At 34.5% G+C, this 15,264-nt stretch overlaps 1 protein-coding gene across 4 annotated transcripts; it reads right to left on the bottom strand.

Moving 5' to 3' along the window:
- Positions 1–7,263: 7,263 nt before the first annotated feature.
- On the bottom strand, positions 7,264–14,289 carry LOC130801570 (putative pentatricopeptide repeat-containing protein At3g25970). 4 transcript variants are annotated; one of them, XM_057665440.1, is made up of 4 exons: positions 11,535–14,289; positions 10,214–10,309; positions 8,158–8,566; positions 7,264–7,668 (listed from the first exon to the last, which is right to left on the bottom strand). In XM_057665440.1, exon 1 carries the CDS (start codon positions 14,149–14,151, stop codon positions 11,713–11,715), a length of 2,439 nt encoding a protein of 812 aa, XP_057521423.1. In that variant the 5' UTR covers positions 14,152–14,289; the 3' UTR covers positions 7,264–7,668; positions 8,158–8,566; positions 10,214–10,309; positions 11,535–11,712. The 4 variants fall into 4 exon arrangements, with proteins under 4 accessions (XP_057521423.1, XP_057521425.1, XP_057521422.1 ...); XM_057665442.1 differs by having other exon boundaries at positions 11,544–14,289; XM_057665439.1 differs by lacking the exon at positions 8,158–8,566 and having other exon boundaries at positions 7,268–7,668.
- Between the last annotated feature and the right edge of the window lie 975 nt (positions 14,290–15,264).

Raw genomic sequence — 15,264 nt, 5'->3', positions numbered from 1 at the left:
TATAATTAAATATAATAATTATCATTTTCTTATTATTTAATATTAATTTGCTTTATTATTATTACAATTAATTTATTTTATATTTTGTATTGTTATTATTTTAATATTAATTATTAAAGTAAATTAAATTTTTTATTTAATACTCTCTCCGAACCAATTTAGTTGTCCCATTTTCTTATTTGGCAAAGTCTTTTTAGTTGTCCCATTTCTATTTTTGTCAAATTTTTTTACCTAAATATCCTTAGTTCACACAAGTAATTACGAATATACCCCCATATACCTTACTTACCCAACTACCCTTCACTACTTACCCTTCACTACTTACCCTTTTTAATGACCCCACACCATCCTTAATAACCGTGTCCAAGCAAATGGGACATCTAAATTGGTTCGGAGGGAGTATTAATTTGTATTATTATTATTTTAATATTAAGTATTAAAATAAATTATAATTTTTATTTGTTATTGAATATTTTTATAATTAATGTTTGTATGTATACTTTTTTAATAAGCTAATTTATGGTTTATTTCATATTTTAAATTTGTAGGACTTTGAAAATTTAGGAGACAATATAGATTACTCTGATAGATTTGTTATGGATAGGAAATTTGATTTCGTAGATGAATTACATAGTTGGGCCAATGAGATAGCAATAACAATTGATTTTCAATTTACACATGCTTCTTATAAAAAAAAAGAAGGACGTTCTAGAGTTAGTTTGTATTTAAGATGTCACCGCTATGGTAATATTAAGGGTGATTTCCATAACCTAGATAATGTTGCCCGACCTGGTTCTAAAAGTATAACATGTCGGTGTAAATTTAATTGTAGCAAGTAGTCGTAAACCAGGAGAAAGACTTTGGACGGTGAGAATGTGCCCTGGGGAAAAATGTAGACATAACCACCGATTTTTAGTGTACAGAGATGGTCACGTAAGGGCAAATAGGTTGAATGTAGATATTCGGTAGCACATACGACAACTTAGTGCAACCGGCATGCAACCTGCTTTTATCATGACTTCAATTAGAGAAAATTTTCCTGGTTTTTTTACTAGTATGAATCAAATATACAATATTAGACAGTCAATTAGAAGAGAAGAAATGGAGGGTAGGACTCCCATTCAACACTGTCTTTATATGGCCACAGAGCATAATTACGTGGTTTGGACGGACTTGGATAGTGAAGGGGATTTGAGCAGATTATTAGTTGCAAATCCTACCTCAGTCCAAATGATACGTACGTGGCCGCATGTTGTGTTGATAGATACAACGTACAAAACAAACAAATAAAAGTGGCCACTATGTGAAGTAATCGGAATGACGCCAATCAATCACAACTTCTTGGTTACATTCTGTTTGATGCGAGATGAGGCAGCTGTGTCATATTCGTGGGTGTTACAGGGATTGAGAGATATTTTTGGCACAGCTCAGACTCCTAGTGTCATTGTCACTGATCGAGATAAGGGTTTATCTGCAGTTATTCGTCATGTATTCCCAGGTAAAAAGGTTTTGTTGATTAATTATTGTCGTTCTCTTTATTTAATATGTCTTAATTACGTTCAATATTGTGTTTAATGTAGATGTGCGGCATTTGTTATGCATATGGCATATTACCAACGACGTTGAGAACATGGTGGACAAGTTGTGTGGCGGGAAAAGAAATCAACGAGGGCAGGTATTTAGGAAAAGTAGATGGAACCCTCTGGTTGAAAGTTCTACACTCGAAGAATTTGAAGAGAGATGGCAATCGATTGTGACTACCTGGTCGGTTAGGAACAGAAAGGTCGTTCGATATTTGGCTGGAACATGGATTTCACTTAAAGAGATATTTGTGCGTGCATGGACGAATGACTGTTTACACATGGGTAACCAGACTACCAGCAGAGTTGAAAGCCAACATTCGTCTTTCAAGTATTATCTTGGTAGCGGTAATAGCTCATTTGATACTCTGCAGCAACATTTCTTAACGTTGGCATTGCTTATTATGGTTCTGCTGACGGTAATCCGATGTACAACTGTTTGGTTCTTCTGTTAAGGAAAGCAGTGGGTGTGCATAGTGTAAATAAAGTTATACATATATGTTGGGTGAATAGAAATCATTTTGTTCAACTATTAATGAACAACGATTCATCTCCACTGCCGCCAGTCCAACAATCATGGAGAGAAGCAGTTGACAATTCTTTCAGACATAGAAGCACATTTTAGTAGCAGAATTTTGCTTCGGAATAGACTATACGGGCCACGACCACCACAACATAATAACACCGCTGAAGATGCTGTAAATTTAGATAGTCAAAAGTGTAACACAACGTAATAAAAGCATTGATGTAAATAAATTTAACTATAATGTAAAAAACATTAGTTTTCAATAACAAAAACCAACAGTCTATGAAGGGCCATGCCCCTTAAAAGTTTGTCATTCGGCAAATAAATCTCTAATATCAGAAACGTATACATCTAAAACATATCTTTCCCGGGGGGTCATTTCCGCAACACGAGGCAGTCTCACCAATGGAGCGACTCGACTCAGCCATTCATTTAGAAACTGTAAAAAAAAAAAAGGTGTGAATAAGATATTAAACAACATCTAAATAACACAAACACATAATAGAAAACATATAAATTTAAAAAACTAACGTATTTCGCTGGACCAAAACCAGCACTCGGTCCTTCATCGAGGAGGATGTATGGGTGGGAGGACACTCTGAACCAGTCAACGTAACTAGGATCAGTCTCTAAGCTAATCATGGTTAGTTTCTTCTTCTTTCCTATTCTCTTTCCTCTTCCTACTCTCCTTCCATGGCCGCTTCATCTTAAGCCCAACAATGATCCTGCATTTAGTTGATTTTCACAATTTGATTGGTGGGTGAAGTACTACTGGTCCTACTTTATTCCATTTTGTTTGTTTTTGAAGTGATAGCAAAAATAACAACTCAAATTGTGCTGATTTTCCATTTAGCGTATTCCTTTATATGCAAGCAATTCTTTGGTTTGGATGGTGTTATATGTTGGAGTAATTGAACAAATAATAAAGGGATTTTTGCCAGAGTTTTAATACAAAGTATATGGTTGGTGGGTGAAAATTTAGGGTATGTATTTTACTGAAAAAAAATCTCTTTTAGTATGTCTCAGAAGAATCTGGGTTTGGTTATATATTTCCCACTTAGCTTCTGACATTGCAGTACTGAGATTGGGGAAATTGAATTTGGATTTTACTGAACTTTGAGCAAAATTACTTAAATATTACCTTTAAGAAGAGGGAAAAGTATATCTGAGGTTGAGGGTGTTTGTATTCTATTTGGTTGATAATAATCAAAGGGTATTTTTTTTTTTTTATCATTTTGGGTGTGATGGCTGCAAAACTGTTGCATTCATTAGCAGATGATAATCCAGATTTGCAGAAGCAAATTGGACGTATGACTGGTATTTTTCAAATCTTTGAACGCCAACACCTCATTTCTGGGAGGCGCCCTAACCAAAGAAGGCTACTTCCTCCTCCCTCAGGTAGTCTGTTATTTTATTGCTCTTTGATGTTCTTGAATTGTGTAAAATGCTAAAGCTTTTAGGGGTGTTTGGTTAATCATTGTTGGGCTTGAGATGAAGCAGTCATGGAAGGAGAGCAAGAAGAGGAAAGGGAAAAGGGAAGAAGAAGAAACTAACCATAATTAGGTTAAATTCAAAATTTAACGGGCATTTAACGAAAAAATGATTAATAGTGTCACCGTTGTAATTAGCATATACTTAGGAGTACCATTGAAATTAACTAGGGCACCATTGATAATATCACTAATAATAATAATAATAATAATAATAATAATAATAATAATAATAATAATAATAATAATAATAATAATAATAATAACAATAATAATAATAATAATAATAATAATAATAATAATAATAATAATCACAACAATAAATTAAAAACAATAATAATAATAACAATATCAATATTTAAAAAAAATTAAAAACAATAATAATAATAACATCAACAATAATAATAATAATAATAATAAGAGAAAATTCTATGAAACTACCTATTCTATACTTGAATTTGCAAAAAACTACCTTATCTAATTTTTTTTGCAAAAAACTACCTTATATAATACTTTTGTTTGCAAAAGACTACCTTCTAACGGATTTGAGAGTTTGACCGTCAAAACTAACCTTTGACTATCACGTGTGACGCACGTGACCCTTTAATAAGCAAACCTTCCTTCTTCATTTCAGACATTCCCAGCCATTTTCTTGTTGCTGGTGTCACTCTGATAAACAACATGGCTAGACAATGATAGACCGTCCGAGTCACCATGAGCTAGAACCATTTTCTTCTGCATTTTCATATCTTCTCTTTCCAAGTTCTTTACTTTTCTATCCATATCTCTATTTATCGTCATCCTCTGTTTTAATTCTCCCTTGTCTCGTTCTCTGAAATGGAAAACCATCAAGGCAAAGACCCGCATTGATTCAATCAAATCCTTTTCGGAAGTCTCTGATAATCTTTCCAATGATTGATTCCATTGGTTGCATATTACAAAGATAGGAGGTGCCCCTGCCCTTCCGGGTGAGAAAGGCGCTATACCATCCGCTGTTTCTTCTGGTTCATATAAGATACATTTCAGCAGCCAACAATTTAATGCTCTCACATAGCCCTTCTGAGCCCCGATCCATTCTGTGAACCGGTAAGTCCAATTTAAAAGGTCATGCTCCAGCTGCAAGGATGCTTCTAAATGTGTATCACTAGGATTGCTCGGAAACGCAAGCGCATCTAAACCCCGCGCACCGTCAATTGCCTCGCACTGATTATGGTGACATTCAAGCATAGCTTTCCACATCCTACTTAAACTGAATTAAAAAAAAATGGTTTAATGGAGAAAGTTGACAAGTTACTGGAAGATGTCTCAAGGAAGAAGGGAGCGAATTCAAGAACTTTGAGAACCGGTTTTTTCGAAGAAGAAGAGGAAAGAAATGGTTTTTTCGAAGAGCAGCAATGAAGAACAGTTCTGAAATGAAGAAGGTTTGCTTATTAAAGGGTCACGTGCGTCACACGTGATAGTCAAAGGTTAGTTTTGACGGTCAAACTCTCAAATCCGTTAGAAGGTAGTCTTTTGCAAACAAAAGTATTACATAAGGTAGTTTTTTGCAAAAAAAATTAGATAAGGTAGTTTTTTGCAAATTCAGGTATAGAATAGGTAGTTTCATAGAATTTTCTCTAATAATAATAATAACAATAGTAATAATAATGACAATAATAATATAAATTAAAAAAATTAATAATAATAATATTAAGTATATTATTTAAAAAAAAAAATTGGGTGAGTCGGGGGTTTCGTGCGACTAACCCGCGGCCGAGTCACGTGCGACTCACTTTTATTTTCTAAATTTAAAATAACACGATTCGAATAACAAATTACTTTGATTATTTGTTTGCGGATTGAATTCCTTAGCTTTGCTCCAATAATTTTATGTTATAATTTTGTTTTTTAAATGTGATAAAGGTGTTATTTATTGAGGTTAGAGTATATGTAAGAAATTTTAAGTCTAAAGGCAAAATCGTAATTTCATTAGGGGGTGGCGATAAAATTAAAAGGGTGACGATGTTTAAGAATCGTGAAAAAATAACAAGCTATAACTCTGCTAGCGTGGACATTTTTACCAGCTTGTGTAGACATTAGGGTTACGAAATAACTCTGCCATTACCCATTTTATAGTTTTCGATGTAGTGTCCATTCCAGCGCCTAGGAGATCCTGAGTTCCTGACACATATTTTAATTTGAGTGAAATTATCTTCATTATATTTTACTTGTCTTACTTTTCAACGTCAATAATCCTTCAATATTGGTTTTAATAGTGAATATGATTCTTTCAAATTTTGGTTATATTACTATCTTGGTTTCCTAACCAATTTAATAGCCATTTTTGTGGAAAACCTTGTAGCCCTTTTTATTATCAAATGGAATTAAGTGCAAGTCTTGTATAAAATATGTTACTAAGCAATTTTTATGATTGCTTTCAAAATCAAGGAGGTGATTGCCAAACTTTTGGAAAGTGGACGTTAATTACTGATTATTGAACACTCCTTTTCATTGAATTTGCTACATTATTTGTTATAACAAATGGTGAATGTCATGTTGATTGATTTCATCTCTTTGTTCTTCTTTAACATCTAACATCACATCCAATAAATCATTGTACACTCTAGGATGTTTTCCAAGATCATATCTAGTCTTCAATCTATCCACAACAATAACATCAAATAATTCAAACAGTTTACGCAGTAAGTTGTTAAACGATACCTTATCTGTTGTGGATCAATCCATTTTAGAATAGGATAACAATCCACAATATCAGGCTTCTCAATCTCAGTTATAATAGTATCCATAAGTTCCTTGTTCTTTTAATCGTGAAATCAATTACGGAATCCAATGAAAAAATAGAGCTAGCTAGAAATCATATTGAAAGAAGCATCGTAAACAGCTTGTCCAATGTCCACAGAATTGTTGGATACCGTGCATTCTTTCACATAACGTAGCAACATTTCTAAATTTCGGATCCTTTGGTATTGCATGGCTTCCAAAATTTAGTCCCTCAAAAGCCGAGTATTATAAATTTTTCTAAGAACCTTCCACATTGTTGAGGAGGCTGATAATGGGCCAATGGAGAACTTATCAGTTTTCATGGTCATGAGCTCGAACAACATCAATGTCATATATAGAGGTTAGAGAAAATGAGATGGTTTTTTAAAAGTACTTGTTTGGCTAGTATGGGTGTGGATACAACAATGGCGGTAATTGAGCCGAGTTGAAGGCTCATGATAGGGCCATGACATGAGTCTTAGCCAAGTCGGCCGAGTATTTGTGAGGTTTGGTAGTGTAGGGTAATAAGTTTAGGAAATTGCCAACAATAAGCCATGGGAAGAAAGATTATATTACCTGAAAATTATCCATAATGAGGAAGCAGATGAGTGGCACTCGGTACCAGATTTTGAAGAAAGATTCAATGGAAGAAGACAAATACCAAGGAGACTAGAGGCAATTAAGGCTGTCATTGCAGCAAAAGCTTTCCAATCATGCACTGTTCAAAGCCTCCTCAAACCAAAATCAATCAATCAGAAATTTTAAAAGTCAAGCAACAATAATAGCACTTGCACTTTGTTAGGCATACAATACACTCTAATTGTCATTAATATGATAGTCAATGTGAAATAATATAGAAATTCCTTATATAAGACAAAGATCCTGCCCACTGAAATCATAGAGCAGCCCTAAATGAAATGCCTACACAAAATCATCTCAATTATATTTGTGTCAAAACAAAAATATTTGTTGCAAACCTAAATGTTTCGGTTGACAATTTGACATGCTCCCTAACAAACACCAAGGAAATTTCTTGACTTTTAAAATAAAACTGATGCATCCAAAATCAATCATCAAGATTTTAAATAAAAATTAATCCCAAAATTATCTGTACATAAGTACCTCATGACAAAAATCAAAAGCAACACCAAAAGTAATACCATATTCCACGTACAGACCTCCATAAACACGATAGGATAGAAGAAAAGGAAGAAAAGGACACATAAAGGCAATCATAGCAGCAAATGCTTTCCACTCCCTTCTTCATATTCTTTCCAAAGCCTCCTCACAATCAGTCAACGATTATCAGCACCTGCACCAAATATAGTAGATTGATGTGGATTAAAGATCAGACCATAATTTAAGTTATTATTTTTACATTTTTGTATTTATTGATCTTGTAGGAATTAATTTTCAAAAGTAGGATTCATTAATCTATTGAATATACGATGTGTTTTCATTCTTTAACTTATTTACCAAACCAAGAGGACTAAAACAAAATTTATTGCAATATAAGTAATACATGTTGTGACAGCTGAGAACTGATGCAAAAATGTCAAGTTGCTAATCATAGACAAAACTTGTAATGTTGTTGTGAATTTGAACTCTCAAAGGAAGAGAAGAGGATGAGAAACAAGAGAAAAACAGAACCAAACAAGACTCACACCAAACAATGCACAGAAACAAACAAGGACCTAAAGCATTTATGGCACCTTAAGGTACCCTCCCACAATATCAAAGATTTTCAAATTTAAGGTACTCTCTTGAGCTTCCTAAAACTCTCTCCTACAGAGTTTCTCACCAGGTTCAACAAACCAAGATGTTTCTTGCACACTTCCACATTCTTCTTCTGACCCTTAAAGACTTTCTTTATATGTTGAAGAAGTCAAAGTAGCCTAACATAGGAATCTCCAAAGAGACTCGCACATGGAAACAGAAAAATTGAGGTCTGACAGGGTAGCTTGATCGACCAGTCCTTCCCAAAACTCACTGTCTGATGCACGCATTTGAGCAGCATGACACTCGATTGAGCAAGCCTCTATAACATTTTTTCTTCGCATTTTCTTACTTTCAACACTTGGCATGTGAGCCCCCTTGCTTCGTCAACAATGCCTTCATCGATGCAAGATACTGCTTACCCCTCTAAGTGATCTAAATCATCACTATAGGATGATCTGGTTCTTGCATCAACGAATGGAGAGGCCAAAATCCTGTTTTTTGAAGAGTACAAGTAGATGTTATAAATAAGAGGTTACAGCTGAAAGCATCATAAGTAAAGTGACTGATGTGAAGGGAGTAGAATGAAGATTGAAATATGACTATAAAAGTAATGAGTTGAGCTTAGTTGAGTACTTGAGTTGAACTAAATTGAACAAATAGAGGTGAACTGAATAGAACTAAACTCAAAATAAGTTGGAGAGAACAACCAAACTCCAAAAATCATTGTGATTAACGCTTTCCAACAAGGATCCAGTACAACATTTTATTACTTCAATATCAAGTAGGGATTGGATGTACACGACCTTATCCTTGTTAAAACAAGGATCCAGTTTAAAATTAATCAAAATGATAAAATCATAGAAAACACATCTTAATTGTTACATTTACATCTACTTTGATCATGAGACCAATCAGATGTTCATATGTCAAATCTCCTAGACCAAAAGGGGATGCTAGGTGTCGTTGCCCAATGCCCACGATCTTATAAATTAGTCATCCCCTTAATATTCTTTTGATCTGGGAAAGTTTTATCAAATCGAAACTCCAACAAATCCCCCTATTCAAATGTGTGTATACGAGGTTTACATTTGAATATCCCCCTCAGGTGACAGTTTGTTATATCCAACTCTCAAACCAACTCCAAGTAAGAAAGTCAACTAATCACAAATCAAGTGTGGTATCACCTCAAAATCATTAAATAAAAGGTAGAATCGCTCAATATTTCAGCTTCACTTATTCCTTTTCGTTTGCAAGAATCTCTCTTTCTAAGAAGCTTCTCGAGCCGAGGAACTATTTGGTAGCATTCTCCTTTATGAGTATGGGTCATACAACTATTGTGTGTGCACTTTATGAAGAGCATTTGTGCGCTCACCCAAGTAGAGAGCATTACCCGATCATTGACTCACTTTCTCTACAGCTTGTTGGCATGAGTCTTCCCCTAGCTCGAGAACCCCCTTAACATCCATTTAAGGCCTTGTCAAGGTTGCTCCAATATTGCTTGCCACCTTGGTTCACCCATGCTTCCTCTCGGATGAGCACACCATTAGCTTATCGTAGCAGAGCTCTTGACATTTTACTTCCAATGTGGGGCATCTTTTACCACGCACATAAGAACTTTAACAACTATGATACATACTACTTAAACCTAACAAAAAAGTCACTTGTCTAAAATAGGTTATGTATTGTTAAGAGGAACAAGTCATCAAGCAAGCCCTAGCAAATTAAAAATGCCATGGCACAACTCATATTTTAACTAAATTATTTCCGGTAATTCCATATTTATGGAGATTACTAAAAGTCAAGACATATTTTGTCCATTTGTGTCTAACAATTTCAAATCAACTACCTATGGCTCAGATACTAAGATCTGAACTTTGTTCAAACTTCAAAGGACTATTCTCCAAACCAACCATATGTTTAGAACAAGGTCAAAATAAGCAATTCAATATCTATATCTAGTAGCTTGTAGTAAATTAAAACTGACATTAATATTAAAGCATCAATTATACACTGACATGGCCAATCGTGCAATACAAGAATCCGTATTGCTCATATTTCTAAAGAGGTTAGGAGACTAGACAGTGAACATGATGACATTAATATATTTATTAGAAAGAAATTAAGAATGCAGATTTCACCATTTGTCTTCTGTTGTCCATGTTTGAAAGTTGGAATTACTCCTGTACTGCTCTTAAAAGTAGCTTTACATTGTCAGGTTCACAACACTACTAGATCTGTAGAAAGGGCACGGAATTAGTTACCAATAGTAACTCAATGTACCAACTACAACTACTATCATTTGATGAGATTTCATCATTTCATTGATTGTTGTTAAATATTATGTTCTGTACCGCACAATGCACATTGGTATTCTCCTTTTTGCAGAGAGTAACTTACTAACTCCTATTTGTAATTATTTTCACCATTATGTTCTTGTTGTTAATTAATTTCTATAACTTTCTGAAATTCAAAGCAAAAACTGGAAAACGGGCAATAAAATTGATACTTTTTGGAAGAAAGGACAGAATTAATGTCAAGAAAATTTTCTCAAAACTTACCACTAAGAAAAAACAATTTTTGAAGAAAAAAAATCCTCTTTGAGGCATTGGTAAACAGAATGGCATGTTAATGATAAGTGACAAGAGTACAGACTTGCACAAGTATGCAGTACTGTGGTTGTAATTGATATATCCTCACTGAATTAGCTAACTGGATGAAGACCTCAAAATCTTCTACTATGTCGATAAAGACAGGAGCCAGAACGAAGTATTTAACACTACATTGACTCAATTCCACTAAAAGATTTCTCCCTGATTGAGGTAAGGTAGGTCGGATGTACGTATAAACGATAATTTCTAATAAACATCACCGACTTGTCAATTCCATAGGGCCACATCTGGGGAGGTTTTTGTCACAATACCCAGCAGATTCTCCAACCAGAAATTATATTTTCCTTCTTGAAGTTACAAGAATCTATAGAATGGAATGCCTCAGTTTATTATTATTTATTCAATGAACAAGAGAGTTTACAAGCCCAAGCGATTACGCCGGATTTATTAAACAAAAGAATCAACAAAACAAAAATAAAATCTCCAGCCCCTACAAATAGGACTAGGACATGATAGGACAAAACAACTAACTACCAAGACTCAAGCAAATGACCGGTACCACAGGTAACCAGTCGAAAAATGAATATGATCAACTATTCTATTTTTTTACTTAAACTATGATGACTCATATCTTTTCTTCCGCGGCGGCTGTACGTATATTTAATGATTGGCCGATCCCTTGTTGCCCCGTTTGTCACAGTTTTCCTTGTAATTGGGATCCCCTCTATGTTTTCCTAGGTTAGACTATCAGAGGGTTCATTTCTAAAGACCCTAGGGAAATCAAACAAATTATGTTTCAGGCACAAAACAATGAACGAAAGCGTCCAGAAATTGTTCATGCCATACTGACCTGATATACCTGAATAGGAAAAAAAATTCCTTGTAATATTATCGGGATAAGGCTTTGAAATTGTTGTAAATTAATCCAAGATCAATGTCTCACAAGTCACAACCAATGAGTGTCATTAATAATCTGCATCTTAAGGATTTTCATTGACACAAAAAGAAAATCCTCAACAAATCACCAACTATCCACAGAAACAAAAATACTCTTCTGTTCCTTCAGATAGAGGTAGCATATGCTGTGCAATACTATGTAAAAAGAAGTAGATTCTTTCCTTATCAGGATGAAAAGTGTCTTCTGCCAGAAATTGGTGGACAGATCCTCCAACTTCAGTCCAACTATAACCTGGTTCTTTGTATATAAGTTTCTCTTTCATTTCTCTTCTCAGCCTTCTCACAGCATCCCAATTTTGTGCTCGAGCATAAAGATTTGACAGAAGAATGAAAGCAGAATCATTTTCAGGCTGCAACTTCAAAAGTTCCTTTGCCGCAACTTCTCCAACTTCCAGATTGCCAGAATTATGACAGGCTGACAGCAGACTCTGCCACACTTGAGGATCAGGATTGACAGGCATTTTATCAATAATGAGCCATGCTTCTTTAACAAGTCCAACTCGGCCTAGCAAGTCGATCATAGTAGCATAGTGTTCTAGACAGGGGACTAATCCATGAAGCTCAAACATAGAATTCAGATGTGCATTAGCTTCATTGACAAGCCCAACATGACAGCAGGATTGTAGAATTCCAAGATATGTTATCTCATCTGGCTTAACAATTAGTTCTTCCATCCTTTTAAACAAAGAAAGGACTTCATTGTAACAACCATGCTGAGCATACCCCATAATCATGGCATTCCATGCAGCCACATTCCGTCTAGATACATCGATAAATATGTTCTGGGCATCAGAAATGCTCCCGCACTTGCAATAGAAATCGACGATTGCACTTTCAACAAAATCATCTCTTACGATTCCAGATTTTAAAGCAAAACAATGAATAACCTTTCCTTGTCCAAGATTTGTCAACGCGCTACAAGCTTTAAAAATTATACTTAAAGTAACACCATCCATTTCATACAACGAGTTCATTCCAGATATGAAGCACTCCAAGGCATCAGCAGGGAAACCTGCACTAACAGCAGCTGCTGCCATCACTTGGAGATGCCCAACAGTAATTTCTTTTGTCGTAGAAAATACTCTCTTCGCCTTGTCCAAGCAAGAGCATTTACCATATGAAGATATCAAACAAGAAGTCATTGAATCATCATTTATTAGTCCAGTCTTTATAATGTAGGAATGGAATTGCAACACAAAATCAGCATAATGAGGTCCTGTAACCACTCCAAGAACACTAGCAACAGTGTACTGATCTGGTTTTACACCAATATCATTCATTTGATGATATACACTTAGAAGTGCACTCAATGATCCATTTTCAGAATATCCTCCAATCAAAGAATTCCAAGATATAGAATCATGAAAAACTAATTCATCAAAAACAAGAAAGGCATCATCCATCTCTCTGCACTTCCCATACATAGTAATAAGAGCATTACCAACAGATATTACAGCCAAATACCCAGCCTTGTAACAAAGTGAATGAACTTGTCTACCAGCAGTCAACAACCTAGGGTCATGTATAGCTGCTAATACATTCACCAAAGTAAGCTCATTTGCTTCGACATTACTCAACCTCATAATTATAAAAACCTCTAAGGCTTCATCACCGTCACAGGAATTCCCTATCCTAGCAGTCCATGATACAACATCTGGGTTAGGAATTTCATCAAACACCTTAAGTGCGTCAAGCTTATGCCCACACCTTGAATACATATTCATAATCACATTACTCAAATAAATTGAACGACCAAAAATCAATCCAATTTTAAAAGCAAACCCATGAATCTGCTCAACTTCTCTCACCTCCCTCAATGCACCGGCAACAACAGTTAAACTAAACTCATTCAATTCCAACCCCAACTCTCTCATTCCCTTAAAAACCATTCTACCCTTATCAAATTCATTATTCCAAACATACCCATTTATCATTGCAGTCCAAACAAAACAATCAAAATCCAAGCATTCCTCAAAACACTTTTCAGCGTACTCAACAAGTCCACATTTTGCATACTTGTGAATAAGCCCACTAACCACAAACCCGCTTATATTAAACCCAATTTTTACACAAATTGCATGGGCAATCATGATTTTGTCTAAACTATCACATGATTTAATCAGTGAAGTTAAAGTGTATTTATCTGGTTTAAGGTCATAATATGTTAGCATATTGCACAATGCAAAGGAAGGAGTTGATTGGTTAAATTTGGCATACCCAGAAAGTAAAGCATTGAAAGAAACAATGTCAGGGTTATGAGTATCGAAAAGGAAGCCCAAAGAGCGGGAAAAGTCGCTCGAATTGGAGAAGTGGGTAATAAGAGAGGTGGCAAGGTAGGTGTCAAGGACATGGCCAGATTTAATAAAAAGGGAGTAAATTTGGTCAGTAAGGGAAGGAGAGGAGAGGGATATGGTCCGCTTCAGAGCCTGAAGATGGAGATTTTGTGCTATGAGTTCTTTGATGGATGCGAGTGAGTGAAGATAAGGAGTGATTGAGAGGAACTTCTTCATTTATAAATCATAATGACCATAATGGTTTAGGAGATGTAACTGGATTTTTGCGACGGTTAAGCAGCTCAAAATAGGATAAGAGTTGAGACTTGAGAACCTTTTTTGTTTCTCTGTTACAATAAAACAAGTAACAACGAAGTTGATAACTGATTGAAAATAATTAAAATTCCAATAAGATTGATAAGTAAGCAAGTAATAAAGCAAGCAATAATAATGATACATTAAAATTCGGTACATTTCTATGGAACGTTTAGCTAATATTCCTAATAAACTTTTAACAAAATTTTGGAATTAATTATATCCAATCAGAATTATTTTATCCAAATATCAAAATCTTTAACATATTCCTTATAGCAGGAGCGACACTCTCAATAAGTAATTAACACTAATAATTATACTTAATAGATAATTAACATTAATAATTATACTTAAGATAAATAATGCGAAAGTGTAAAACGCCGAACTGCTAAAAACCATTTAAACTAAAACCATTTAAAACATAAGTTAAAAATCTTACAACTGAGAAAATATAACATACGATTTGCTTAAATACGATAAAAAAAAATATAAGTACAATATAGTTATCAAAGTTATCAAGTAAAACCAATTCAGCTAAGTCCTCGATAGCATAATAATGCTTCAAAGATAATTAATCCAAACTCCCAAAATAATTGTGATCTTCTAAGCTCCCAAAATAATTAAATCTAAACTCCAAAACTAATAATACATTAAGTACCCAAAGTAATAACCTAATAATGCTCCATAATGATGATGATTTAGCTATATAAAGAGTGTTCTAAGCTCTATCATTTTGAATTTCTTCAACTAATAATAAAGGTATTAAGGTAGTAAGATTTAAATGAAGTGAAAATATAAGAAAGAATGTTCGAAAGATTTGATGATGATGGTGTAAGTGATCTCATGGCTAAGGGGTATTTATAATGAGTTTGGCAACTTTGTAGTTCATTAGATTGTATGAAAAAGTATTTTAGGAGTATAGAAGAAGGTTAACTTGTGTAAGTGATTTAAAGTGTGTAAGTGAATATGTAAGAGTTTAGAGTGTAGAAGAAGGTTAGCTTGTGTAAGAAAATGATGATAACTTGTGTAAGTGAT

Source organism: Amaranthus tricolor, chromosome 15, assembly GCF_026212465.1.
Source record: "Amaranthus tricolor cultivar Red isolate AtriRed21 chromosome 15, ASM2621246v1, whole genome shotgun sequence".
Taxonomy (NCBI): Eukaryota; Viridiplantae; Streptophyta; class Magnoliopsida; order Caryophyllales; family Amaranthaceae; genus Amaranthus; species Amaranthus tricolor.
Note: the sequence above shows the minus strand (reverse complement) of the source record. Positions and strands in the feature narration are given on the sequence as shown.

Excerpts from the sequence above, each read along its gene's own strand:
- LOC130801570 (XM_057665440.1), bottom strand. The coding sequence starts at position 14,151 with ATGAAGAAGTTCCTCTCAATCACTCCTTATCTTCACTCACTCGCATCC.